Source organism: Peromyscus californicus, unplaced genomic scaffold (assembly GCF_007827085.1).
Source record: "Peromyscus californicus insignis strain IS unplaced genomic scaffold, ASM782708v3 Scaffold_20__1_contigs__length_68692818, whole genome shotgun sequence".
NCBI classification, from domain to species: Eukaryota; Metazoa; Chordata; class Mammalia; order Rodentia; family Cricetidae; genus Peromyscus; species Peromyscus californicus.
In genome coordinates this window covers 24,534,822-24,562,000 of record NW_026294503.1, presented here as the reverse complement: position 1 = coordinate 24,562,000, position 27,179 = coordinate 24,534,822, and the positions used below count along the sequence as shown (strand labels likewise).

At 40.4% G+C, this 27,179-nt stretch overlaps 1 protein-coding gene across 1 annotated transcript in view; it reads right to left on the bottom strand.

Moving 5' to 3' along the window:
* Fam91a1 (family with sequence similarity 91 member A1) overlaps positions 1–26,941 on the bottom strand; it is a 43,610-nt gene extending 16,669 nt beyond the window's left edge. The window contains exons 1-18 of the mRNA XM_052747859.1: positions 26,758–26,941; positions 22,159–22,243; positions 19,991–20,142; positions 18,342–18,399; positions 17,651–17,718; positions 17,031–17,144; positions 15,765–15,855; positions 15,329–15,391; positions 11,665–11,771; positions 11,543–11,581; positions 11,012–11,124; positions 10,264–10,379; positions 8,903–9,015; positions 8,525–8,611; positions 6,857–6,989; positions 2,514–2,662; positions 1,008–1,142; positions 705–818 (exon numbers count right to left, since the gene is read on the bottom strand). Of these exons, the coding sequence (XP_052603819.1) occupies positions 705–818; positions 1,008–1,142; positions 2,514–2,662; positions 6,857–6,989; positions 8,525–8,611; positions 8,903–9,015; positions 10,264–10,379; positions 11,012–11,124; positions 11,543–11,581; positions 11,665–11,771; positions 15,329–15,391; positions 15,765–15,855; positions 17,031–17,144; positions 17,651–17,718; positions 18,342–18,399; positions 19,991–20,142; positions 22,159–22,243; positions 26,758–26,829 (1,809 nt within the window). The 5' untranslated portion in view covers positions 26,830–26,941. The remainder of the gene's footprint in view (positions 1–704; positions 819–1,007; positions 1,143–2,513; positions 2,663–6,856; positions 6,990–8,524; positions 8,612–8,902; positions 9,016–10,263; positions 10,380–11,011; positions 11,125–11,542; positions 11,582–11,664; positions 11,772–15,328; positions 15,392–15,764; positions 15,856–17,030; positions 17,145–17,650; positions 17,719–18,341; positions 18,400–19,990; positions 20,143–22,158; positions 22,244–26,757) is intronic.
* Positions 26,942–27,179: the final 238 nt, after the last annotated feature.

Genomic DNA, 27,179 nt, shown 5'->3' with positions numbered 1-27,179 from the left:
ACTTAAGTCCAGGTCCAGCACATCTGACTGTTTGTCACCTCCTATCATTTTCCCTACCACATAGTTCCCCTGACTAACTTCATTTTCTCAGGAATTCAGCTACCACCTATCTGCTGAGGCTGACACTTCAGTCATCTCTCCTGCAGCCTCTCAGTTGAATTTCAGAATATTTTCGATTGCCTGATCCCCAACATGTCCAAAATCCAGCACATCATAGGCCATAGACATAAAATGTCCAGACTAAGCTATGCAAATGTAGAGACAGTATGTTATTTAGGTTTAGAAAGAATGGGGGAAGGGGGTTAGAGGGAAAACAGATGAACAGAATACGGTTCACTCCTGAGCAGACAAAAATATTCTAAAGTTGAGTTGTTGACAGCTACACAAATCTGTAAAGAAACTAAAAACCACTAAATTGTACAATTTAAACTGCTTACTTATACCACGTGAATTACAGATCAACAAAGTTATTTAAAAAAACAAAAGACTTGCACAGTTAACAGTGAGACTTCAATTAAAGTGTGGTCCAAATTCACCGTCCACTTTGTTCTACCACTCCCACAAAAACGGTCCGGCAGACCCGAGTTCTTATAACTCAACTTTGAAGTAAATGTCATCTGACTACAATTCAATTGCATGTGGATGGTGTGATACAAGTGATAAGAAACCTAAATTTACTTTGCTGCAAACGAGACAAAACATACCTGAATTAGCACTGCAGAATGTGTTAAAGCATCATTCAGCATCGTGAGCACGTTTGACGTAGGAACTACCCCGGGATCATGGCCCCAAGAGGTTATAAGTAACCGATCATAACCCTATTGGAAAGACAAATAACACATGAAATGGCACTCTAGAGAAGGGAAAAATTAAGAAAGTGACCTACTACTGCCAAGTACTTTCTGTTTTCCCTTAAACAGCTCATAGTGCTTGCCCAGCATGCAGGAGGCCCTGGGTTCAATCCTGAACAGAATGGAACAAAGGAGGAGCACATCCCACACACATACCTGGAATATATCTGGCAGTTTCCGGAGTCTTGTACCTTTGGACAGCAAGAGAGATGGTGGTCCTTGCCCCGTGACATGGTAAATATACAATTTAAACCAGACAGAACTCACTTCTGGGATAGCTGGTCCAATATGCTACAGCCATAAAAATAGGTAAGATAAAGCTATAATACTTATCCAAAGAGTCAAATTTCACAAATGACCAAGTATAATCTTCTAAGTAGCAAATGCTTCATACATATTTTAATTGTTCTTATCCTTATGAAGATTAATTAATTAACCCAGTAAAATAGTTTTCTCTTCATACTGGTATTAAGAGGACACATCATATCACTACACTGTTAAGAGACTCAACTGTGGAGTGAGTGGCCTGCCTCGGTCTGAGTTTAGGCTCTATCCCTCCAGCCATATTACCTTAACAAAGTTCCTTACTCTGTGCCTCATTTGCTCCATCTACAGAAAAACAAGAAAATAGCTACCACATGAAGATGTTGTACAGTTGCTTAAAATAGTGCCTGGCAAATAAGCTCCACATTACAGTAGTAGTTATTATTATCAATCATGTTATTTTTCTTTTTTTTTTTTTTTTTTTTTTTGGTTTTTCGAGACAGGGTTTCTCTGTGTAGCTTTGCGCCTCTCCTGGAACTCACTTGGTAGCCCAGACTGGCCTCGAACTCACAGAGATCCGCCTGGCTCTGCCTCCCGAGTGCTGGGATTAAAGGCGTGCGCCACCACCGCCCGGCCTCATGTTATTTTTCAAAAGAAGGATGATGTCACCGCCATCCATTTTCCCATGGTGCAGAGAGTTCATAGATTTCTACTGTGAGAATACACTGAGTTAAACAGCAGGGGGTGTAAAGAATTACACAAAAGCTTAGTTAAAAGCAAATCTAGGACCACTGCTGTTAACACAAGACCGAAACTTTGTCATGGGGCCGAGAGATCTGAGTCAACTAGGGCACACGGACAGCAAAAACAAATCTGGTACCAAAATCCCCTCCTCTCTCCTCTAACACCAAGCAAGGCACATTCAAGAATCAAGGCAGGATAGACCACTGCACAGTAGTATGACCTCCACTCTCTGAAAATGTCACAAGTACATCTTCCTTGCTGAGTATATAAAGACACATATCTCACTTACTCTTCAAAGACCAACAGTCATTCTGACAAGGTCTGCGGTTGACTACGAAGCTCTAGCTTACAAAGTCCATCTTTTCTTCTCAGCTAATTTAGCATCACAACTCTACTTTCCTGAAATAGCTGATATTTTCCTAAATAAATTCATCCAAGCTTGCTTTCTGGAGCATTCAAAATGTTCTCTTAAAATACTTCACATGAATAACTTTTAATCTAATGTGTCACGAGTCACTTAATGATGCACAAGCTAAATATACCAATTACACTTCACAACCTGAATGTGACAGCAGCATCTGGCAATAGAAAACTGACCTGTTTCCTTAATGAAATAACCACATTTCCATCTGTATCCCCCAAGTGAGTTATTACCTGAGGGGTACAGCTGCTGACTGGCCGGATTTCATTGGTAAGAGGTGCCATGGAGACGAGGAGTGTGTAATTTTTGTTTAGAACTCTGCTGCAGGTTGCTGGGTCCAAACCAAGAAGGCTTTCACAACGCAAGAGATCCAGGGGAAAACCTAAGTCACAATTAAGCACACAAGGAAGAAAGGCTTAACCATGTGAAACAAAAATGTTGAAGATAAACTGGTGATCGCTGCCTTAAGACTTATTTTTTCCTTTTATTGAAAATAGTCTTTCCTCACATAATATTAGTTTCCACTCCTTCTGTTCCTCCCAGTTTCTCCCCAACTCCCCTCCCATCCTGACTCACTCCCTTTCTGTCTCTTGAAAAGAATGGGCTTCTAAGAGATAATAATAAAATACAATAAAACAAAAACTATCACATTGGAATTGAACAAGACAAAAAGAACAAAAAGAGCCCAAGAAAAGGCACAAGAATCAGAGACCCACTCATTTGCACACCCAGGAATCCCATAAAAACACTAAACTGGAAGCCATAATACATACACAGAAGACCCGGTGCAGACTTACACAGGCCTCAAGGATGCTGTATCAAGACTTACTATTTTTAAAGGTACAATAACTACTACAAAGTACCAAATTCCTAACAAGACCACAAAGACATTTTTAAGATTTAAAGCTGAAGTTTTTGGTCTAGAAAGACAGTTGTCTTCTAGTGGAACTTCTTTAGATTCTCTTTAAGGAACCATACTGTTCATTCCATTCCCATCCCAAGCACTCTGCAGTAAATTCTGAGAGCCAAAGTGCCAAGGAAAGCTGTGTCCTTCTCTCCCCCCAACTGCAATCTTTAGAGCAGTGGTTCTCAATCTGTGGGTCTCAACCTCTTTGGGGGCTGAATGACCCTTTCATGGGGTTGCCTAAGACCATCAGAAAACACAGATATTTACATTGCCATTCATTAACAGCAGCAAAACTACAGTTCTGAAGTAGCAATGAAAATGATTTTATGGCTGAGGGTCACCACAACAAGAGAAACTCTATTGAAGGGTTGTAGCATTAGGAAGGTTGAGAGCCACTGAACTAGAGAAAATTACAGCCCAGATCTGATTCTAGCATAAAGTTAAGCATTCCTCAGTTAGAAATTTGTGCCCTAAATTGGTGGTCCATAAGATAGGGACTCAATATGCATCTTAAACAACCACTGCCCTTAGTCTCTGGAAAACAGAACATCCTATTGCTCTCTGGGCTGGAGAGATAGCTATGCAGATAATCAACAGTACTGTAGGAAGAGAAGGCCTAGATGAGCCAATCTGGAGTCTGCCTGAGGGCCTAGCAACAGGAGCTGTCAGAGGTCCTGATCATGCCTACCCAATGAGGGGAGACCACGCAATGTCACCAGATCAAGACACAGCTTGGGTGCTGTGAGGAGGGTATATAAGGATCTCCCCATTGCTAAAAAAAAAAATGAGTCTGCTGTTTGCCTTTTACCTGACTCCTGGGGTCTGTGCTGTTGACTCCACACCTTCTCACGCTCTCTCCCGAGGGAGGACCCAGCAACACACTACCTGTTGCATAAGCCTGACTACCCGAGTCTGAGCCCCAGAGCCCACCAAAGGACAGAAATGACTCCTGAAAATCTGTCCTCTGGCCTCCATGTGTATGATCAACACATTCAAGCCCACAATCTATCTATCTATCTCTATCTCTCTTACACACACACACACACACACACACACACACACACACACTTAAAAAAATCCTATTGCTCTTTAAAGGACATACTTCAGACTGGAACTAACTTCAGAGAATCAGTGAACCACTTGCCTCTTCAGTTAAGAATGCATCTAAAGAAGTGTACAGACTACTGAGAGGACCAAGATGCCCCAAGCATAGCTAGCACCAGGACCCTGGGCTCTCACACACGAGTGTGTCTGTGCAGCCTGTGCCCCCCACCCCACGCAAAAAAAGCCGGTTCCTAGGAGACTGCTTAATAAGTACAGAGTAACATCAGGTTGTACTGTTTTGTTACACAGTAAGGTATTATGGGGGGGGGGGGGAGAATGGAGTTATATCACAAGGAAACAAAAACCAGTTTGAAGGTAAAATGAGAAGTAAGGACAGAAATAACCAAGACAGTAATGACGACAAATCACTGAGAGAACTGTTAGATACAGAGGTGATGCTAGAGTAGGGAACATGACTAACTTGCAACCACTATAGTGGAGAAAGAGTCACTGCTAATGCTGAATCTCAGGGAGACAGAAGAGAAGCAGTATGCTTGCAAGGTCTTCAAGTATCTCCCATAGATTTCCTTTTAGTTGAGGAGAAAAAAATAGCCTCATCATGAAGAAATCGGTGACACATCAACTGGGTGAGCAAATTAATATCATCAGCAAGAGGCAGATGAACAGCATATGAGTCCAGACTCCAAATCCTCTAGAAAACGAGCATCACTTGGTCTAGCATTTCCTAGCCTGGATCTGTCCTTGAAGCGGAAAGAAAGCACTGTGAAGGCTATCAACATTATCCATCAGCCAGTGGGCTGGACCCAGACACAGTAAAAGTTGCTTTAACACAACAGCTGTATTTCTAATAAGCTCTGAATGGCATGCCAAGGTCATGATAAACAACTTATTCCTAAATTTCGTGCCAAAAGATTATTCCTATTCTTGCTGCTTTTCAGTAGAATCCTATTCTAAAGAGCCTAAGGTCCGTGGTCTAGTGGAAGGACAGATGTACGGTTATGGGGGACAGTGCCTGGTCTACACCAGGCAGATACAAAGGCTAGAGTGCAGGGTCAGCAGAAATGCCCTCTACCAAGTGACACTGCTGGAGCAGAGGCTGCAGCCTGAAGTAAAATGACCCAAGTCAGCAGATGGCTTGGGAAAGGGAAAGAAAGGAAAAGATACTGTTACAAAGGCCAAAGAGATTTACATTGTACCGTGAGAAACTCTACAAAAGACACTACTGAAAAAAATCCCAGAAAAACTTTAGTCTTTAGGAAAGACTTTGCTGAAAAGGATTGCAGGGCAGGGGGCACAGTTGTAATAGAGACTAATGTAGCAGTGACCTAAGGTCTTTACAGAGTGGACATACAGGGCAGAAACAAACCAGCTAAGAAGTGGTGTGAAGAGATGAGCATGTACAGAACTGCAGACCAGAGAATGTGGTACTGTAGGTGTGAGTCAGTGTGAACTCTGGGAGCCTGGAATTGGCAAAGAATTTTGCCTACTACAAACTGCCTACTACAGTTTGACCAACAAACATCTTGTTCTGACTGATCAGATGGGAGGCAATTCAGTCAATTTCTTATGAGGCAAAGAAAGAGAACCCAGGGGATCTGTCTTGGCCTTGTCAGACATGAACAGGGGTGGAACACAGAAATCTCACGTAAGTTGTGTGGGAAAAGGATGGTCCTTAAGTAAGCCATTTTCCAAAACACAAAGGGGTGAGGGGTTTCCTAACCTTCAGGCAAAAGTCAACGTTATCAATACCAACTATGAAATGCACTTAATGTACATTAGGGCAGGGAACTATAAACCCAAAGCTCATAGCAACTGGAGAGCTTTCTAAGATTTTTATAACTATGATTGCTCATCTATAAATGTAGTTTCCAAATCTTTCCGAAGTACTAGGCTACCAAATTACAAATAGTGGATTTTATGTCTAACCTATACTGATGATACTGGAAAGATGCTTTTTTTTTTTTTTAAATAGATTTTTTTCATATAGTATGTTCTGATTACAGTCTGCCCTCCAACTCCCTACCCACCCAAACCTACACCCTTTCTTTTTCCTCTCTCATTAGTGTGCAAACAGGCATCTTAAAACAATACTAAAATAAGATTAAAAACAAACTGGAATAGGACGAAACAAGTAAACAAAAAGAAGAGAGGCACAAGAAACATACAGACACTGAGAAACACAAGTTCACACACACAGAAAGCCCATCAAATGCAACCCTGAAAACCATAAACGATCTGTAAGGGGAAAAAAGAAGACTGTCCAGACTAAGCATTGTGATGAGGAACTCCAAACAACGCCACCACGCTGAGTCTGTTTGTGTTGGCCATCTACTGAAATGGAAGTCCAGCAGCTTCCTGAAGGAACACTAAGTCTAAGCAGATTTAAATACAATGACTGTCAGCAATACAGGAAAAGAGAAGAAGAAAGCCAAGGGAGGTAAGTGACCGTGACAAGGACATTCAGAGAGTGAGCTTCTAGCTATAGATCCCATCTGCTAGCTACAAAATGTCTGAAAGCACGCTGATGAAATGAGGAGCGTGGTCTGCTTCAAGTCTGGGAAAGATGTTCACAGTCGGGCTTCACAATCAAGTGGATTTTCCTACCGTAGGTGGGCTGGTCGGACTGCGAAGTCTGAGCAACCAGATCTTTATTGTGACGCAGAAAGAGGATGGTGTTCCTCAGAGTAAGCGCGTGATCAAAGTATCTCTGTGCTTCTCCTTCTCCAGTGCTCTGAACCTAAACCAAGAAGAAACAGAATATTTTTTAAAATACCACTCTCATGCCATCTACTAAAATCATGTAACATATGTATAAAGATACTATAAAAACAAAACAAAACCCCCAAACAACAACCAAAAAGTAATTCAAAAACTTGCCCAGGAAATACTGAAACAAATCACCTTGACCAATTTTGAATTAGTTCCTGTGGTAGTTTGAATGTAATTTGCCCCCATAAGCTCAAAAGGAGTGGCACTATTAGGAGGTGTGGCCTTGTTGGAGGAAGTGTGGGGACGGGCTTTGAGGTTTTCTATGCTCAGGACACCGTCCAGTGTCTCAGTCGACTGCCTGTTGTCTGCAAAATGTAGGACTCTCATCTACTCCTCCAGCACCACCTCTTCATGCACACCGCCATGCTCCCTGCCATGATGATAAGGGACTGAACCTCTGAAATGTAAGCCAGCCCCTCAATGAAATGTTTTCCTTTACAAGAGTTGCCATGGTCAAGGTGTCTCTTCACAGCAATACAACCCTAACTAAGATAGTTCCTAATGTAGTACATCTATGAAGATGATGGAAAGGATGCCAGGTATAACAATTTTAACAACTGAATCAACTGCTAAATAGCACATTTTATAAGCTCTTTGTCACATTTTATAAGTTTTTGTATGATTCAAAGAGGAAAAGTTCTAAAGCCAGTTCTGCTTCATCTAAAAAACATACAGAAGTAATCAAAAGATCAGAATGTAAAATACAGTAAGACAATAAAACAATAACTAGCAATACATCTGGGAGAATAAGGAATAAAGGATTGAAAACATGAAACTAACTGGTAAGTATTATTTCATATTTTTTACAGTAATGAATGCAAAAATCCTATAATAGTAAAAAACTATTTATGACATAAAGAAATTATAAAATCACTACAAATTCTCTAAATAGAACATTTAATATACAAAAAATAAATCACAAAAACCTACCAAAACTGTTAGCCAAGGAACAGATCTGATAACACAGCATGCAAAGAAAATAGGACAGACTCAAACATCCAGTGAAAAGAAGCACCAACAAAGAGCACGTGAGACTGGGCTTGCTCCCGGGGAAAAGGGGGTCAATAACAAGCAAATACAGCTGATGTCTCCAAGATGCTAACAGAGGCAGTGACAGCACACATAATACCATACTCAGGGACACGTTCCAGACTCAAAACAACAGGAACAAAAACTTTAGTAAGAGTGCCTCAGATCTTACCTCAGTCACACCAAATTAAAAAAATAAAAGGTTAGAAAAAAATTAAAGATATTACACATATTAAGATGTCTATACTCATTTCTCAACACACCATCTCATATTAAGAGTTAGTCCTGCCTCCTTACAAATCCCAGAACTCATTCAGTCCTTCACTGTGTTGAAGTCTAGTGAGCACCACAGGATAAGATGGGGTAGTGACAGGAAGAGCAGGAATATTCCAGACTCATGACCAGGGGCCGATCAGCAGAGCTGCCCCTGCATGCAACAGGAAAGCTCCAGGTGTGCTGCCCTGGTGCACTGACCTTCTCCAGTTCTATAAGGAAGCTGTCCAGAGACTCATCCGAGAGTTTGCCTACTTCAAACATGGTGACTGCGTGACTCTTCAAGTTCTGCGAAAGACGCACAATATTATAGCTCCGGCTTTCCTTTTTCATGCTATTGACATTACTTAAGCTTTATAATATCTTTAAACTAAAAGATGGACAACATGGGCAACTGGTTCTTCCAACTACAACAGCAGGCCTCACTGGAAACTCTCGTACTGTCTGAAGGAATGCAAAACACAGCTGGCTGCTTTCAGGACTAGCTCTGAGCTGAAAGACATTTTTATAAAGCACTGAAGGATTTGACATCTCACCTTACTTTAAACATCGTTATATTGAAACAAGCATTTGACTTACCGGTGAAAGGTTTCCCATCATTAAAAATGCAGTGAGGGTGGAGTCAAATAAGAATGCGATGCGCTTTGTATACCCAGCGGACAGACCCAAACTGCTTATACTGGCTGTGTCAGCTGAAAAAGTCAGAATACGAAATCAAGTCAATGAAAGCCTTTTGTTTGCTTATCATCTGAAATAAGTTTTTTACTTCAGCTTTGTCTGATAGCCAAACAAACTTAATTAATATAAGCAATATTGTAGTCTTAAGACAGTTAAGTTTCTTTGAGTCAGGGTCTCACTATGTAGCACAAACTGGCCTTGAATTCCAATCCTCCTGCATCCAGCTTCCCAGTACTATGACTGCAAGCATGTACTAACATCAGATGAGGGTGATTTTTTTTTAACTTTAAAAGTCATTTAAATTTGTGTTGATGTCCTAGTTAGTCAACTTGACACAAGCCAGAATCTTTGGGGAAGGAGAAACTTTAATTGAGAAAACATCTCCATTAGACAAGTCTGGGGGCATTTTCCTGCCTAATGATTGATGTGGGTGGTACCACCCGGAGCAGTTGGCCCTGGGAAATATAAGAAAGGCAGCTGGACATGAGCCTGGGGACTGAACAGGTAAGCAGCGTTCCTCCAAGGTTTCTCAATTCCTGCCTGCAGATTCCTGCTTGAGTTTCTGCCTGGCCTTCCCTTCTTGATAGAAGTGGAAAGAAACCCCTTTCCTCCTCAAATTGCTTTTGATCAGGGTATTTTATCACAGCAACAGAGAGGCAAACTAGCAGTTAATTTCCTTAAAAACCAGAAATAAAAATTCTTGATGATCACCAAGATCAGTAAGTACTATCAACAGGCCTATGTTCCTCAGTGTGTGTCTCAGGGAACAGGCAGAACAGGAGAAAGGACACCCCAGGTTCCTACTACCCTCAACTTTAAACCCTGTGTGTCTCCTTCTGGGCTTAGCCTGTACTTTCTCTTGGGCTGAAGTGGCCTTCCCTCATTGGCCAGTGAACTCACAGCCACTCTAACCCATAGCCTCTTCCTGAATGTAAAGAAGTTTTTGTGTGTGTGGGGGGGTTTTTTTTTTTTTTTTTTTTTTGCAGCCCCAAATACCACAATTGCTTGGGTTTTTGTTTGTTTGTTTGTTTTTTTGGGCTACGCTCCCCCCCTTTCTCTCTCAACTTAATTTCTAGAAAGCAAGTGCCATATTCTTATTTATCACACCTTCAAGACTTAGCATAGTGTTCACAATATTGGTAAGGACTCAGATTGCATACTAAATAAGAAGTCTAACACAGAGCTAAAAAAGGAGATGTAGGGCAGTGTCTGGACAGCTGGCAGACCTACAGACAAACAAGTTAAACTGAGTTGCTGCTAACCTGGGTCTTCTTGACTATTTGTATCAGTGTCAGTGGCCGAAGAAGCTTCTTGCACAGGACTCCTGCTTTCCCCGCCATCCCATGATAAGAGCATCTTTTGTGGGTCTAAAGTACTCCTATTAATGAAGAATACATTCACTTTTTAAAAATCACATAAACGATCTCACATGAAAACAGCTACTTATTGTAAGTACAACTACGAACACCAGAATATAGGCTAATATACAAGTGTGAAACTCAGAGGAGTTCTCAAATTGCTTTGGACACACATAGAAAGCATTATAACTAAAACTTGCCAGACGGTGGTGGCACATGCCTTTAATCCCAGCACTCAGGAGGCAGAGTCAGGTGGATCTCTGTGAGTTCGAGGCCAGCCTGGTCTACAGAGTGAGATCCAGGACAGGCACCAAAACAACACAGAGAAACTCTGTCTCAAAAAACCAAATTTAAAAAAAAAAAAAGAAAAGAAAAGAAAAGAAAAAGAAAGCATTATAATTAAAACTCAAGCACAGGCTTCAGGGAATCCAAGTTCTTCTAACTTATACATTTTATAAAATATCAGATGTACTTTTCTCCTAAGAAAATGCTCTTGGTTTTCATCAGATTATACAGAAGGTCCATCACACCAAGATGACTGAGACACTATCCACAGGATTCACCTCAACGGCATGGTACATAAATAAACTTCCTGCATGTGAAAATTATTTTCAAAAGGAATCTGTATCATACAAAGGAATAAATGAATTACTTTAATCTGTTCACAGATGGAACATTCTTCCATGATGAATGAAGTTGATCCAAGTTTATTACTTGTCCCTTCTTATGAGCAAAACCCAATCGGCAATACATTGAAACAGCATTCTGAAAGGAATGTTAAGGAAAATCAGCATTAAAACAGACATCAGAATATTTGTAGAAAAAAAAACACTGTAAGAGACCAGGCCTCTGGTGATGTGCAAGCATTTCCATATCTTACCTACAGAGCAGTCTGGCCAGGACCACCATCCCCTAAACCCTCTTTTAAAGAGGCTAGAGGTGCAGCTTTAACAGACACTGACCAGGCTGCCTCCTGCTGCGCACACTAATGTGAATGCTCTGTTTCACCTGGTGGAAAACCAACTCAGAGCTTCTCAGCTCCCCCTTTCTCTCTGCAACTATCCCTTTACCATGCAGATTTCCTCAAGCAGCCAATAGGAATCAGTAATGTATCAAGATAAAAATCAAACAGCAAAATCCAGCCAGTAATCACACTACAAATAAAAGGTAAAAAATAACATACCTTCACCAGTGATAAGTCTATCTCAAGGACATTTGCGAGCTAGAAAACAAAATTGAAAATTACGATTCCATTCTCAGAACTATCAGCATATCAACATTCAAAAATGTTTTTGCCACACTTACCTCTGCAACATTAGTGTGCTCATCTATTGAGACAAATATCTTATAGAGTAGAGTTTCAAAATAATCACCTTGTACCCGATTCATTACAAAACCTTCCAGAGGAGGAACTGAAATAAACAAAACAGACTTTTCTCAGCATTAGCTTTCATAAAACAACATTGGAACTCAAATGCCTATGCAAAAAGAGAAATCATTCAGAGACAAAATACAGCTTTTATGCATTCCATCTACTACATAGCAACCTTTCAAAAGTTCCCAGTCAAGGCCACACACACCATCTACACAGAGCGGTCTAAAGGGTTCTCATGGAACCCTCAGAGTTACTGAGGCGAAGGGAATACTAGACAGTCTAGACTTGGTGAAAACACAGGGAGCAGAACTGAGCCTACAAAGGTTTGTGATATATCTGCTTTTGAAGCCTCACAGGCCAAGAAAGTGAGCAACACAAGACTGTTCGAAAGTTTATACTCCTTGGAAATGGTGCAGTCGGCAGAAGTCGCTAACATCTGCTCCTCCTCAGTGGCCAGAGGTCCAGACTTCTTTAGCACAGCAGGCAGCCATGGTAGACTATTCAGTCATACTCAGGCTATCTCTCTCGCCTAGATGCCCGCCGCTTTTATCTAACTGACCAGCAAGCTCGGCCTAGTGAACAGTAAAGGAGTATGCTTTTGTTCGTTCACACCCTTCCATGTGTACGCTTCCCTTTAAAATACCTTGGGGAAGCACTGGCAAGATGGCTCACTGGGTGAAGGCGTCTGATGTCCAGCCCAACAACCTAAGTCTAATCACCCACATGACAGAGCAAAGATTTAGACTCCCGAAAGTTGTGCTGTGACTTCCACATGAATACCACAGCATGTACATGCATCACATGCACTTACATATACAAAATAAAACGATCTCACGAGAAAGTGGGGTGCAGAGGTCACTGAATTATTCCCCACAATAAACACTAAAGGTTTCTTAGAAATATCTTAGCAAGTCCCTTTTTTACAAGTTACTTCTTATCCTACAGTCCTGCTGTGTTCAAGCATTCCCTGAATGAATGCTTGCTAGGTGCTAACACCTGCCAAGTACATTACATATACCATTTCGTCTTTTAGCCCTACAAGTTGTACAATATTATAATTATCCCTTCCTTGGAGATACCAAGTATGAAGCAGTTAGGAATTTCAATATATAACTTATATCTAGAATGTCAGGATGAGACAACTCTTTACAGAGATATAAATCAGTTTCTAATGTATATTAAATTAACATAAAGTATGAACTAAAGTCCAGCTTTTTTTAAATTTTATTATTTATTTATTTATTTATTTATTTTTTAGTTACACCCATGATATTCATTAATTACACTCATGATATGAATTACATTTGTGGTATTCGTTGATTACATTCACATTATTCATTCCATAATTATATTTATGATATTCATTAATTACATTAATTGTATTGATTTATTACATTCATGATACTATGTTCTGATACTACTGTCCATTTGTGGGGTTTTCCATCACACAAAACAGAGATTCTGTAGTTAGGAAATCATTGCTCTAAATTCCTTTCTTCTCTATCTTGAGATAACATCTAATCTTTCTGTCTCTACGAATGTATATATTCTATATATTTCATGTAATATAATTCTATAGTATTTGTCCCTTTTTTGAATGTAAAAATATTTTATGTACAACTGCAGGAGAAATAATATACAGATAGCTTGAACATAAAAACAGGTTATAATTTAAAAGTCCAGGGTTATAAACAGTAAAATATTTTCTCTGTAGAAATTAGTATAAATGATAACATTTCCAGCTTCTTAAGCAATAGGTCAGAATCCAGGGTTATGTGTTTTTAAGATACTGGTAATCTAAAGAGAATGGAAGCATTATTTCATATCAAGTATGAAAATATGCTCCAGAAAGACTACAGATTTGACAAGTTATTATGAACTTTTATTGTGTGTGTGTGTGTGTGTGTGTGTGTGTGTGTGTGTGTGTGTGTGTATGTGTGTGTATAATTCTTCAATATATTCTTTAAGTGCTTTATTAAAGAATTACAGACAAATACAGGCACTGAAGCATTAAAATACACATGTAGAAAAAGAGACTGTAAGAGCCAAAGAACCAAGACATCTGCTGTAAGACAGTATCTTCTTTAAAAAAAAAAAAAAAAAGACAGGCAAGAAGTCGGTGATGGGGAGGTGATCTGGGAAGAGTTGAGAGGTGAATATGATCAAATATGTTGTATGGAATTCCCTGAGAATAAAACAGTATTTCTTTAAAGACGGAGTAACTGTGTTAACATTGGAGTCCTCCACAATCACCCCTCTAAGAGCTTTCATTCCTCCATACATGACTGGTCCACCATCCACAGCACACAGCACTCACATCTTTGTGGACCATGTGGATGCCTCCTCTGAAATAGCCTGCAAGGGTTTCATGCTGAATTTGATGGCCTCCATGCTGCCAACTTCACCCTTGTGGGTTATTTCAAATAAAAGACCAGACAAGAAAGGTGACATGCTAACAAGCAGCTATAAAGGCAAGCATCTGTCTGCACCAGCTAACTGCCAACTACTGAATGAAACAGCAGACTGTGACTACAACGAAGAAGCCATCCATTCACCCTTCCTCTCTTCTCTCCAAGGAACCAAAAAACTACTGGAAAGTCCGCTGTTGTTGCATGCAGAAGACGGAGGCAGGAGGATGAGTAACTCAAAGCCAGCCTCAGCTACATACAAGTTCGAGGCTAACCTGGGCTACATTAAACCTCAAAACAAAAAGACACTAATGTAAGTCAGTGTTCAGATCGTCAGCAGTTAAAACAGACTGAAATCAACAATCCACTAACCTAACCTCTGAGTGACTCTCAAGTCAGATCAGCTTACAGATAAGAATAGGGACTCGAATAAATCTTGCACATTCCCAACAGTGAGGAAACTACTACCACCACTTCTGTCTCCAAGGACTCATTTCCTTGTTAACACGCTTCAAGTCTAAACCTATTATTCCACTTGCTATATCATCAACTTCAAGCCTAGATTAACTACGTTAATGTTTCACTTCCTTTTTAACTGTCTTTCCAAGCTGAAACAGAATTCACGCAAGCGTATGGTCCACAATGCATTACTGGGTTGGGGATGAATCTCATAACATGCTAACTCAAAGATCAAGACGTGCCACAGCCTGATGACCTGATGACCTGGAATCAGCCAAACTACCATCTATTTCTCAGTATCAAGTCATTCTCCAGAATCTAACGCTTATTCTTTCTCACAAACACTGTTTCAGTATGATTTTTTTTAACTCATAAACAATGACAATAGCTGAATGATATCAGAAAACTACTTATTACAAACATCTAACTATAAGTTCAGTACTTCTACAAAATTTAAAACTTAACAGTGATCTCATTTGGGATTATAGGAAATTTATCTTGAAGTTCTACTATTTTAATATAGTATATATATCAAAATAACATGAAAAATGAAATAAGAAATTTAATAAAACCACAATGGGTTAAATGTAAAAATAAAAATGTTCTTTTAAAAATATGAATAGCTAAGATTATAGAATGATTTGTGTTAAATGTATTAGGCTGATACATACCATTTAACTTCAAGTAGTCATTCAAAACAGAGTGCTAAATGTCAGCCCAGACTTACCAGCTATACAACTGTCATCTGATATGGGTACATCCAGATAAATAAAGCCTTTGTTATACAAACCTACAAAAACAAAAGCACCTTATTTTAGATGGGACACTATACAATACCATTTTTTTCCTACAAGCCTGACTGCTGGCTTTCTGTGATGTCTTAAACTGAATGCTACATGAAGAAAAAGGAAATAGTGTAAGAGAAAACTAAGTAGATTTTCTAAATCTTGATTTCTTACTTTCTGAACTCCAAATCTCTTACCATTCATTAATGTAGGCCTGTAATTACATCCACACCAGAAAATAAAAGCCTGAGATCACATTTCAAGTAACATGACTTAGGCAATAGACTCGATTTGGGCTGGTACAGTAACTGTTATTCCTTCTCAACTGTTTCAAACAAGTTTCTGAGTTGACAGGGACCATGCCTACTAAGCACTTACTGTGTACTACATTGTAATCGAGTGACCCAGAGAGCTGAGGGCCTGAGTCGATGATCTTATCAATAGCGCCTTTCTCAGGAAAAGTGCATATCTAAGAAAAAGAAAACATTTTCAATTAACTTCTGTCCTAATTAACTAATTTGTAAGTCTCCTAAGATGTATTCACATCAGAACCCATGACTGATTACATGTATGGAATGAACAATATCACCTTAGAATTTAAACAATAAAACTATGCACATAACCATCACTTAAATTGCCAAACTAAGGTGCCAAGAGTTTAGGTAACAAAATCACCGTAAGTACTAACATTTGCTGGTTAGTAGTAAATGCTCACTGACAGACACCAATGTTTATTCTTTTTCTTTAAAATGGAATCAGATACATGAATCCAAATCCTTACCACTAAGTCCACTAAGAAAAACTCCCCATGAACAACACTGGTTAAGTTATGACAGCTATGTTAGGAAGGGCTTCAGTGAAGCAACACATCTGAAGCTTCCAACTTTAAAATGCCCTCCAGAAGTACACAGACAAGCGTAAATCAATAAACAAAAGTGTAAAGGTCACATACATTCCTTCAACCGCACATAGACATTCCTTGGTCTCTACTCTTTCTTTAATCAGCATCCTTTTCAAAATATGTACAGCTTGGATCAACTTGTCGGGTATCACTGCTCTTGATCTTGACACTATTACACAAGGTGCCAACAAGGCACCTACCCTACTCAGTGTAATTCAACAGTGACTGCACTAGAAACTCCAAAGAAACTGCCTGAGTATCTGTCAATCTTGGACCCTCCTATCATTATAACTTGAGTCATTTAGTTAACTGCCTTGTGTTCTCTTTCCTCATCTGTGAACTGGGTACAAACAATTCTTTCTCCTGAGGTTGTCAGGAGCCTTAAAGGAGACAAGAACACAGTTACATTAGTGTATAGCACATGTGCACAAAGTCAGTGTTCAGAAGTTAGTCATATTATTATGGCCGCTAGGTGTGACATCATGTCCCTTTACACGAGACCACTAATTAAAGAGACCATTAATTAAGACCCCAGATTACTGTACATGAACCAAATCATGACTCCTGCACCATTAAAGAGGGTTTTGCAAACTCCATCTAACCTATTAAGATCATTTGAATTAGCTTTAAATATTAGTTTTTAAAACATTATGTAATGTCATTAAAAATTATAAGTTAAAAAATAAATATTCTGGTTTTAACCTTTTCTTTGTCTTCTGGTTTTAGTCTATAAGGATCTCTACCTTGATGTCATCTTCTGTGATGTATCCAGCCTGCACCACCCACCATGCCTCGATGGCAATTTCCACTGGCTTTATTGGTAGAAGATCACGGGCAGTTTTCCTTCTGAAGAATTTCTGCAATAGTACACATTTAAGGATTTGCAACCAATCCAAATTACCACTTTCTTCTATCATCATATAAGACATTACAACAAGCTAATCTTTTCAAATTTTCATGTTTAAAATGCTAACTAGTCTAGATACTGTAGCATCACTCTTATTTTAAAATAAATTACTTAAACCTAGACCTCAATCCAGAAACAAATGGAATGAAACCCCAAAGTTAAAAACATATTTGAAAATGTGAACTTATTTCACTTAGTAAATAAATTCTGGGGCTAAAATGGCCAAATAAAAAGACAAGCAAAGAAACATTAACTTCTAACAATAAATGTTACACGGTGTAACTTATTAATCACTTAAGCTATAACCTGGTGAACACTGAAGATCTGTTCACTGCTCCTGTAATCTGTACGTTAGCTGGTTCAAGTTAGAGTCTATGATTTCTACCACTTGAAACCAAACTCTGGTTGTAATCCAGTTCTGACAAGGAGGCTGTAAAGCAAAAGAGACGACTTTACCTTTGAAGATCTACACTGATTCATCAGGTCAATGTACTGGTTTCTTCCTATGCCAAGAAGCCGCAGACCTGAAAGTAAGTCTTTCCTTTAATACATCTTGAAATGTGAGTATATACTCAGTGACATTAAAAAACATTCCAAGTTTATCGTCTTTTAGTAACTGACTGACATGGTCCATCAATGTCAAAAATAATTCATCACACAATATAGATGAAACCTCAACTTTGGGAGCAATGAATTCAAGCAGCCACTTTGGACAGTGCTAATGAGGACATGTTGAAAAAGCAGAAGTCCTCCCAGTTTTAAGAAGTAAAATTCTGCTTTTCAGCAGAAGCTTCTCACGTGCAGAACTACATCACATGTTAAATATAAATTTCACAAAATAAGCATAGTGAAACCCAGCAGATCACGTTTGTGGAACTCCACATGCTACTGTAAGATAAGTGTGCAGGCTGCCCTTCTATCAGCAGACACATAGCCCATATAACTGCAAGATTCATTCTCTAGAATAAAGGTTAGTCCTAAATTTCTGACTCCAAAATACTCTTCCCATTGATACTAGGCTAAATCTCACATCTGATTTGTATTATGAAATAAAATTCTCATTATTAATGTTGCTCTCAATTTTTATTATTTCCTAATAAACAATACGCATACACAAAGACACACTCCTTAGCAACTGGATACTCACAGTCAGCAGCAGTAAAATTAGGCAATGAATCATAACTTTTCTCACTATTCATGATGTCCTTTGAAAAAGAAAAAATATAAAATATGAAACGGAACTTTCCTTAAATAAATATATGTATGTATGTATGTATATATATGTATGTATGTATGTATGTATATATGCATACACACATACATATTTTGGTACAGCCAAATAGAAAAATTATTACTATAGGAAACAGTAGGTCATAGTTGACACCCTAGAACATGCATGCACCACTGTGGTACTAAGTCCATGGCCTCAACACAGTATATAAAGGTTGGGCTTTTGGGTCTGAGTTTCTTAGAACACTCTGAGTCCCAGACAGTTGCCCTGAGGTCTCTATTAGAGCTCGGGGTTCTAGTTTTTCCACACTTCATATCTGAGCCTACATTCCTATCCCAAGAGAAGGCCAATAACACGACAACTCTATCAAGATGTATCTAAAACACACACTTCGAACACAGACTATAATTACCTCCAAGTCTTTGCTCCTATCTCAATTAGTATCAGGGTAAACTTAGTATCTAGCTTTTTCAACTCCAATCTTCTCCAACAATACTCAACGATTTATTGTTGGAGAAGACCCATTTTCAACCCAGACTTGACAATCATTTAAGAAAAAAATCCAGAGAACAGTGAGCATGGAATGTAATTGAAATAAAAGCTGGTAAATGTACAAAAATTCTCTCTGTTCTACTCCCAAACCTGGTGGATACCAGGAAAAGAACCAAAGAGACAAGAGGAAGGAACTGATCAGTAACCACTTCGTTACACCACCATGCCTCTTCATCATGCTACTGGACTATCAGAACCCCAAATGGAGAACCTGAGAAACACAAGACTGTACAAGTGCCACAGAAGAGTGGCTTACAGAGCTAATGCAGGGAGCTTGGAGTCAAGGGCACCAGGCACATCATACCAGGTCACTAGCTTCCCCGCTACTGCAGGTGCTTGGCTTCTCTGAGTATACGCTCTGCTCTGCTCTTCCAGTGTCTAGAGAGCCCAAAATAGCAGGACTCAAATATGAACAGTGAATAAATCCTGGCTGTATATGGCAATCTTTATAGAAATCTCACTTTTTAAAAAAAGTATAGATTTACTATAAAGTTATTCAACAAGAACCAAGTACAAACCAGCTAAAAGTTAATAATTAGAGACTAACAGCCAGAACAAGGGACACAACTCTCCTTCCTGACATGTATTATATATATAATGCTGGGTCTGCACCATTTTTTTTATACAAGGTGAACAGTTAAATACACTAAGTTTCTCTGATCTTACTATCCAAGTCTGCAACCCATATTTTCAACCTTATAGATTACAACCAATAACTGTACCAACTGCTGGTATAAATAACTGATTAGTATCATAACTGCATAAAGGGTAAACAACACTTTCAAAAACACAGAATACAAGCAGCTACCTTTCCAACACAAAAGCATCAATAATGGCAACCGTGTGCACATGTGTGCCTCAGCCACCTTGTGACCAGTCATCCCTGACACACAGCCAAGTGGACAGACAACATCCATGACTGCTGAGAGCAGGAAAGCAGGTGGTCTGCTGTAAGGTGTCCCTGACTCGGAGTCCCACCCCACTGTTAACTGTCACTCACACTAGAAACTAACCTCCATGATCCCCGTATAGTATGAAAATGGTGTTATCCTCAGGCCCTTCACCATAATGTCAGATAGATGGTAAGGGTACAGCATGAGATGATCGCGACTGTACTTCAGCAGCTCCTCATAGTATTTGCGTTCATCTTTCTTGACATGTTTAACTGCAAGAAAAGGAAAATGTCCACTTTTCCCAGGTTTCTTACTGCTTCACTATATATTTATGAAACACATATTTTTTAACTTTTGAAACAGTATACAAATTAGACAAGAACAAATAAAGTGCTGTAACAAAGCAACAATTTTATCACACAAAAAAATTAGACAGTCTTCGTAATGTGTGTAAGTTGAAAATAATAAGACATATAAGTAGAGAAAAGAATTCTTACCAAATCAAGAAACACACAGAACCAACAGACACAGCTCTAAGTCTCACACCCTGGAGCACATCACTTCACAGGCTAGCCAGATCACACACTAGTTTTCAATGAAGCCCATTTTTAAAAGGCATTTTGCTTTTTGTTTTAGTTTTGAGTGTGAGAGAATTGAAACCAGGGCATATATCCACCACTACTGAGCTGTACAAAACTAGCTTTGAATTCACACTAGAGGCCTGGCAGCCTCGAACTTGCAATTCTCCCATGTCAGCCTCCAAAGTAGCTGAAATTACAGGCCCATGCCACCAAGCCCCCTTGTCTGTTCACTCATGCATATAAGGATGTGTGTGTATGTACGTTCGTGTGTGCACTGCACACATAGGCCAGAGGTCAACCCCATGTATCATTCCTCAGCAGTGTTCACTGTGTTCATTTTTTCAACTTGTGTATGTGTGAGTGCACACAAATGCAGTCAAAGGGTAACCCGAGGGAGCTGGTTCTCTCTTTCCACCATGTAGGTCCTAGGGATCGAATTCAGATGGTGAGGTTTGGCAACAACTGTCTTTACCCACAAAGCTAATCTATCCTATAGGCCCCCTACTGTAGATAAATTTTTAAATGGTCTTATTAAATAAAAAACATGGAGCCAGATATAGGGGTGAACGACTGAGAGAGATCAGGGAAATAGGGAAAGCCACAGCTAACCTTACCTCACCAACTTGGCAGCTTCCAAATGCAAGCTACTTCCTGTCTACCCACACCTACATGCCTTGTTGTTCTGCCATCTGATTTGCTCTCTGTCCAGCTACATCATTTCCTCTTCCTGCACAGCTCTGTCATTTCCTGTCTGTCTGTACAGACCTCCAGACCTCAATGGTTAACTAGTGTATTTAAGGCGTGTGCCACCACACCTGGCTCTGTTTCCAGTGTGGCCTTGAAAACACAGAGGTCCAGACAGATTCCTGTCTGCCAAGTGATAGATTAAAGGCATGTGCTATCACTGCCTGACTTCTTTGTTTACTTATAATGGCTGTTCCTATTCCTCTGATCTCCAGGCAAGTTTTATTTATTAAAACACAAATAAAATATTACCACACCCTACTGACAGGATTTCTCACTGGGACCTAGGGCTCACCACTCAGGATAGGCAAGCTACCCAGGGAGCCACCAGGATCTGCCTATCTCTGTCTCCTCAGGGCAAAAATAGAAGCATGCCACCACCTCTACACCAAACTCAGGTCCCCACATAGGAAGCACTTTAACAAACTGAACTAGCTCCCGTGCCCCCATGTTCTGTTTCTCAAATGTAAGAAGCCTTCTGACTTCAACAGAATTTGTCTGTATAGAAACTCTGCAGAGTATTATGCTTTAAACAGAAGTAACACATACTATCAAGACAGAAAATAACCAAACTAATTTGACAAAAAATAAATAAACACTTTAAATGGAGAAAAACAAAAACAAAAAACCTACAGAATTAACTATACTTAAGACTTGTTCCAGTTCTTATTGTTTTCATTACAGCTACAGAACTCAGGAAAGAGTTGGTGACAAAACAGAACTTGAGTCCTTCAGTACACTCTCACTCAAAGACCACACTGGACTAAGGTATTACACTCCAAAAAGGAATTCTCCTGACAATTAGAAAACTCCACAACCTGAATTGTTATTCTGTGGAATGAATCAGTACAAATGTTCTCCCAGTCCATACATGGAGAACACACTGAAAACACAGGAGAGATCTGGAAAGTGAAAACAGCAGCGGCGTCACCTCCACCCCAGGGTGAGAGCGTCTCCACTTACCTAGGTTATTTCTGTAGCGCAACTGGTTGCGGATACTGTACAAGACAACCTGCTTCTCATACTCCCGCTGTGAGTTTCCAAGACTCTAAAAGAAATTACACATGGCTATTAAATAGCTTGCAGATGAACAACAGTACTATGTCTGCCATAAAACTAAAAACAAACAAAAAATGTGACCCCCTAAATTTGACCCTGGCATCTCAAACACCTAGAACTGAATGCAGAGTATTTGTTTTTAAGTTTTCTTATGTTAACTGTACTACTATGATATTAAAACAAAATCCCACATGTTCTTTGTACTGTGCCTTTCCAGAATGATTTACTTAAATTACTCAAAATAGTTACATAAAATAAAAAAAGCAGTATGAGAACATAACTTTACTTGTTAGCAAGGCTGTTAACAAATATTTCCTTCCAGGATATCCCAGACTTAAGTGGGATGGACAGATGGAGGATGGATGGGTGAGTGGACGGTAGGGGCTTCTCACACCCACACCTATGTGAATTCAGGAATATACAACTAAGGAAGGGCAGAGTGGCAATCCAGTTATTTTGAAATGAGCTGTGATTACCAGAGGTTGAAGATTTCCACAGAACATACATTTCAAATGTGCTAAAAATGGCTTCTATAAAACACCATTCCCTTACTCCTGCTTTAGAAAACATCTGGACAAATTCTGCCATTCTCACATACAGCTGTTCACTGGCACCTCGCAGCATTGGTGCCACAACCCTCAGAATGCCAAAACCTAGACATGCTCCAGTCCCTTACATAAAATAGCATCACATGTACATATAATCTGCACACACCCTACATTTTCCTGTATATTTTTAATCGTTTTGAGATTACTTCTAACATCTTCTAACAAGTTGACAGACTCTATTATCTATAAAATAATGGTTAAAAAAAAGTAAAAAAAAGTCTGTACACTTTGGGATAAACCATTTTTTTGGCAATATTTTCAGTCAGTGGTCATTGAATCAGCAATACACATCCTACAGACAGAAATACAGAAGTGTACATAATAAAATACTTTCTAGCTGTGCACATAGTGTTTTAAGTTCAAAGTTGGAACTATGAAAGCAAAGAATAAATATGCTTAATCATAGTCAGCATTACATTCATCTGTGACCATAAAGTTAATTTAGTATATGAATGCTCTCTCGCTTCTAATTACTAGGTATAGGTTTTTTTTTTTTCCTGGCACACTATAAAGCTAAACTAGACATCTTTAATGACAAAATGATTAGAGGACTCAGTTGGTTCTATTTTTATAGGTTCTTAAAAGTCAAAGTAAATGTCCATATACCTATGATTTGCAATTGAATAAATGAAACACCTAACTTTAAACTGTTCCGCAATTGGTCAAGCTGCAGTGACATGATGTGAAAACTTGAATGTCTTTCTTTCTGCATTAGAAATGCTAAGTGTGTAACATCCCAAGTGCTGCAGCAGAGTGCAAGCCTCCAGTTATACCAAAGCTCACTTAGAGGTTCAGAACGCACAGCCATCTGCCAAGGTTCCTGTAGCTCTGCTGCCAAGTCAGAGTCTCTTTTTCAGAAATACCACACACACTGTACACAAGCATGCCATCCCGCTATAATCACAGCAAGTTCCAAACTTGAGGTTTTGGACTTCTGGTTCAAAGTCTTTTAAGCCATCATTACTTATCGGTGTCACTGAAGAATGCTAACTCCATCACCACGTGAGCTCTAGCACTAGGTGTGGAGCATCTGATCAGCTCCATCAGTCAATATATGTTATGCATACAAATCCCTAACCATGGTGAACGTTTTATTCATCCCTCAAGAAATACATAAATATCTATTCAGCAACTCTTTGACTCGACCCTTCTCCAAATCTCCCATCATTTTCAAATACTGTTGCCACTACAAACCTAGACGGCAGACCAGGGAAAACAGTCATTTCACTACGACAGCTTTGGCTGCACACGGGAGGGCTTGGTGGGTGAAGCTGGGCTTCATAAAAGAGGAACCGCAGCAAATGAAGCAGCGATGTGAGAATGAACACAAGCTACGGAGCACGCCCTGTGCAGCCGAGAACCCTAAAGCAGACTTCCTACAACCAAGGCTCCTACAAATCCCAATGGTTACATCCTAACAGGTACTCCTCTACCAGACAGATAGATGATAGACAGACAGACATTCCTCTACCAGACAGATAGATGATAGATAGACAGACACTCCTCTACCAGGTAGATAGATGACAGACACTCCTCTACCAGACAGAAAGATGATAGACAGACACTCCTCTACCAAATAGATGATAGATAGAAGTACATTTTAAAAACGGATCCATCATAGGATTCACTTTAAATAAAGGAACTACACATTGTGTCAAACAATGAACCGCCTGATACTTGCAGCTAACTACAGAAAAACCCTGAAAACAATGGCCTGACTTACATTTCTTTCTCCTGCACTAGTGACAGAACCCAAGGCTCTCTGTACATGCTCAGCCCATCTAGAACTTTTTAATGGGCCTTCTAAAGTCTGGGGTGACCCATAAAATAAAACAAGTTTTTTCCTCATCTCATCCACATTGGAAAAAAAAAAAAAACTGGCTTGTAAGGGTTTTTGTTTTTGTTTTTTAAATCTGAGTCTCCTTCCTCTAGCTTTCAGAACTGGGAAATGAGTCATTTCCAAATTAAGCCCACCAAAACTTACTGGAAATCATCACATCAACACACTTAGCATTTATAACACCAAAATACACGTTCTTTCCAAACAAAATAAGGAATCTCCATTTGTAGTACAGTTGAGATTTTTATAGCCATTTAGGAAGCATTTCAAACTGACCTCATACATCTGACAAATAGCTACTAACAACCAACTATGTACATAGGTGCTTAGGTGCAAAGCCTAACGAAGAATCTGACCAGAGCATGCACCATGGTGGGGTGACCACTGTGGCAGATGAGAAGGAACAGCACAAAGACAACATGACTGAGGGGAACTATTTTGGAATCAGGGGGCCAGGAAACCTCCCAAGAAATGCCTGAGGGAGTATCAAAAAGAAACTGATAGAAAACAGACAGTGAGAGGACTGGGCTCGCCTTAGACACCTTAGTCCAGTGTAGTGTGAAGAGAGGATGGGAAGGGCCTGTAAGAAACCAGACAGAAAGCTGATGTGATCTGAAGTGAACCTTGACCCCAGGAAACCATGGTGAGGCTGGAGAAGGCCTGCAGGACAAACGTACAAACAAAGGCCATGCTCAGCCTAAATGAAAACAACGGTGCTTTCGGTGATTTCACACACAAAAACTCATCCGGTTACATCTGGATTGAAGTTTTAGCTCAGTCCTATAATAACATTTAATAATCACAATTAGGTTGGTGGAGGCTTTTGCCAATACTAATTATAATCAGTTATTTAAGTTGGATATAATCTAACTATTTAAAATGGAAATAAAGGACTATTTATTCTAGTTGTCTTCAGATATGTCTCAGAACACATTTGTCTAAAGAAGAAACTGTCTGTCAAACCCTCATTCAACTTGAACTTGTTCCCAAAGGTTTAGACTTCTCTTTTCAAGTTTCAGAAACTGACTCTTTGGCATCCTAGAGACCTTTGTCCCTGAAACCTTGCCATTATCTAGGGCTGTGGTATCTTAAAAGTATGTTCTTTGACATGTGATGGCTCACCAGAACCCATTAGCTCATTCCCTGGAACTGGGACTCACCAAAATAATCATAAAACCATTACCACCACTATTCCATACTTTCCAAAATTACACCCGCTGCCCATCACCAAGGGAAAACAGAAATCGATGGAACTGAAAGAGAAACAGCGGCCCAGGACAGTGCCTTACATGTAGCACACCTTCCTATGACTTCGAACCACCTGCCGTTTTACTGTCTAGCTTTACTAAAATATACACTCTGTGGAGGCAGGCTCTTTGTCTGACTGCTGCAATCTATCTGTACCCCAAACCAGGTATAACTTCCAGTAGGTGCTCGATAAATACCTGTTAAACAACCGAGTAAATCTGCCATTCAACGTAAGCATCAGATTTAAAAAAATCTCAGGTCATGATCCTCTTGACACATCCTTATAAAGCCTGTCTGTCTAAAGGACAAAGTCCGACAACACAAAGCACACATACCCTTCCAAATCAGATCCTGACTACCCTGTCGGCCTTATCAGCTACCACCCTCACACATTCAACAAACGCTTCCAGATGCATCAAAACACACACACATCTCCAAACTTTTGATGACTGTTCACTACTCTGTGCAGACTTGTGCTTCCCTCTCCCTGGGAGAGGAGGGTCTTCGTTCCTTAGCTTCCACGGTCCAGTTTAAATGCTTTCAGTCACACGCCCAACTGTGGGCCACCTTCCTCCCACATACACTCCAGAGGAGTTTGAACTGCCACCCTGTATTGTGTGCACCCTAACATTTTAGAGCCCGGGGGCTTTACTTTAGATCTCAGTAGTGCAGGCCCCTGGCTTACAGAGCCTGCAGGCCGAGGCAATCGGGCGAGTCTGGGGGACATCACTCCACCCTTCTGGGCGACGGAGCCCCGGACTGTCCTCAGGGCAAGCGACGGCGGGGCGGGGCGGAGCGGAGCCGTACCTGTCTCACGTTAGCAGGCAACTTGCTCCAGGGGTAGTTGTGTCGGATGTGGAACTCCACGTCGATGTTCATGATGCCGGAGCCCAGGCCAGCCGTGGCCGCGGCTGCCACGCCGCCTCCCGCCCGCACGCGCCCGGCCCGTCAGCGGAGCCCGCGGGAGGCCGCACGCCTAGGCCGCGCGAGCCCGGCGCCGCCCCATGGCCAGGCCTCCACAGCTCCGCCCGGCGCCGGCCACGGGGCAAGGTGGCAGCGACTACGGCCCGTCCCTCCCTCCGCAGCACCAAGTTTCTTCCTAGTTTCGGCCTGCCGGAAATGGCTCCGCGCTGACGTCACTTCCGCCCGCCAGGGAGGGGCGGGGGCGGAGCTCCGGCTGGGCCCGGCCCGCCCCCTGCACGTGGTTGAGCGACGCGAGGAGGGCTTCC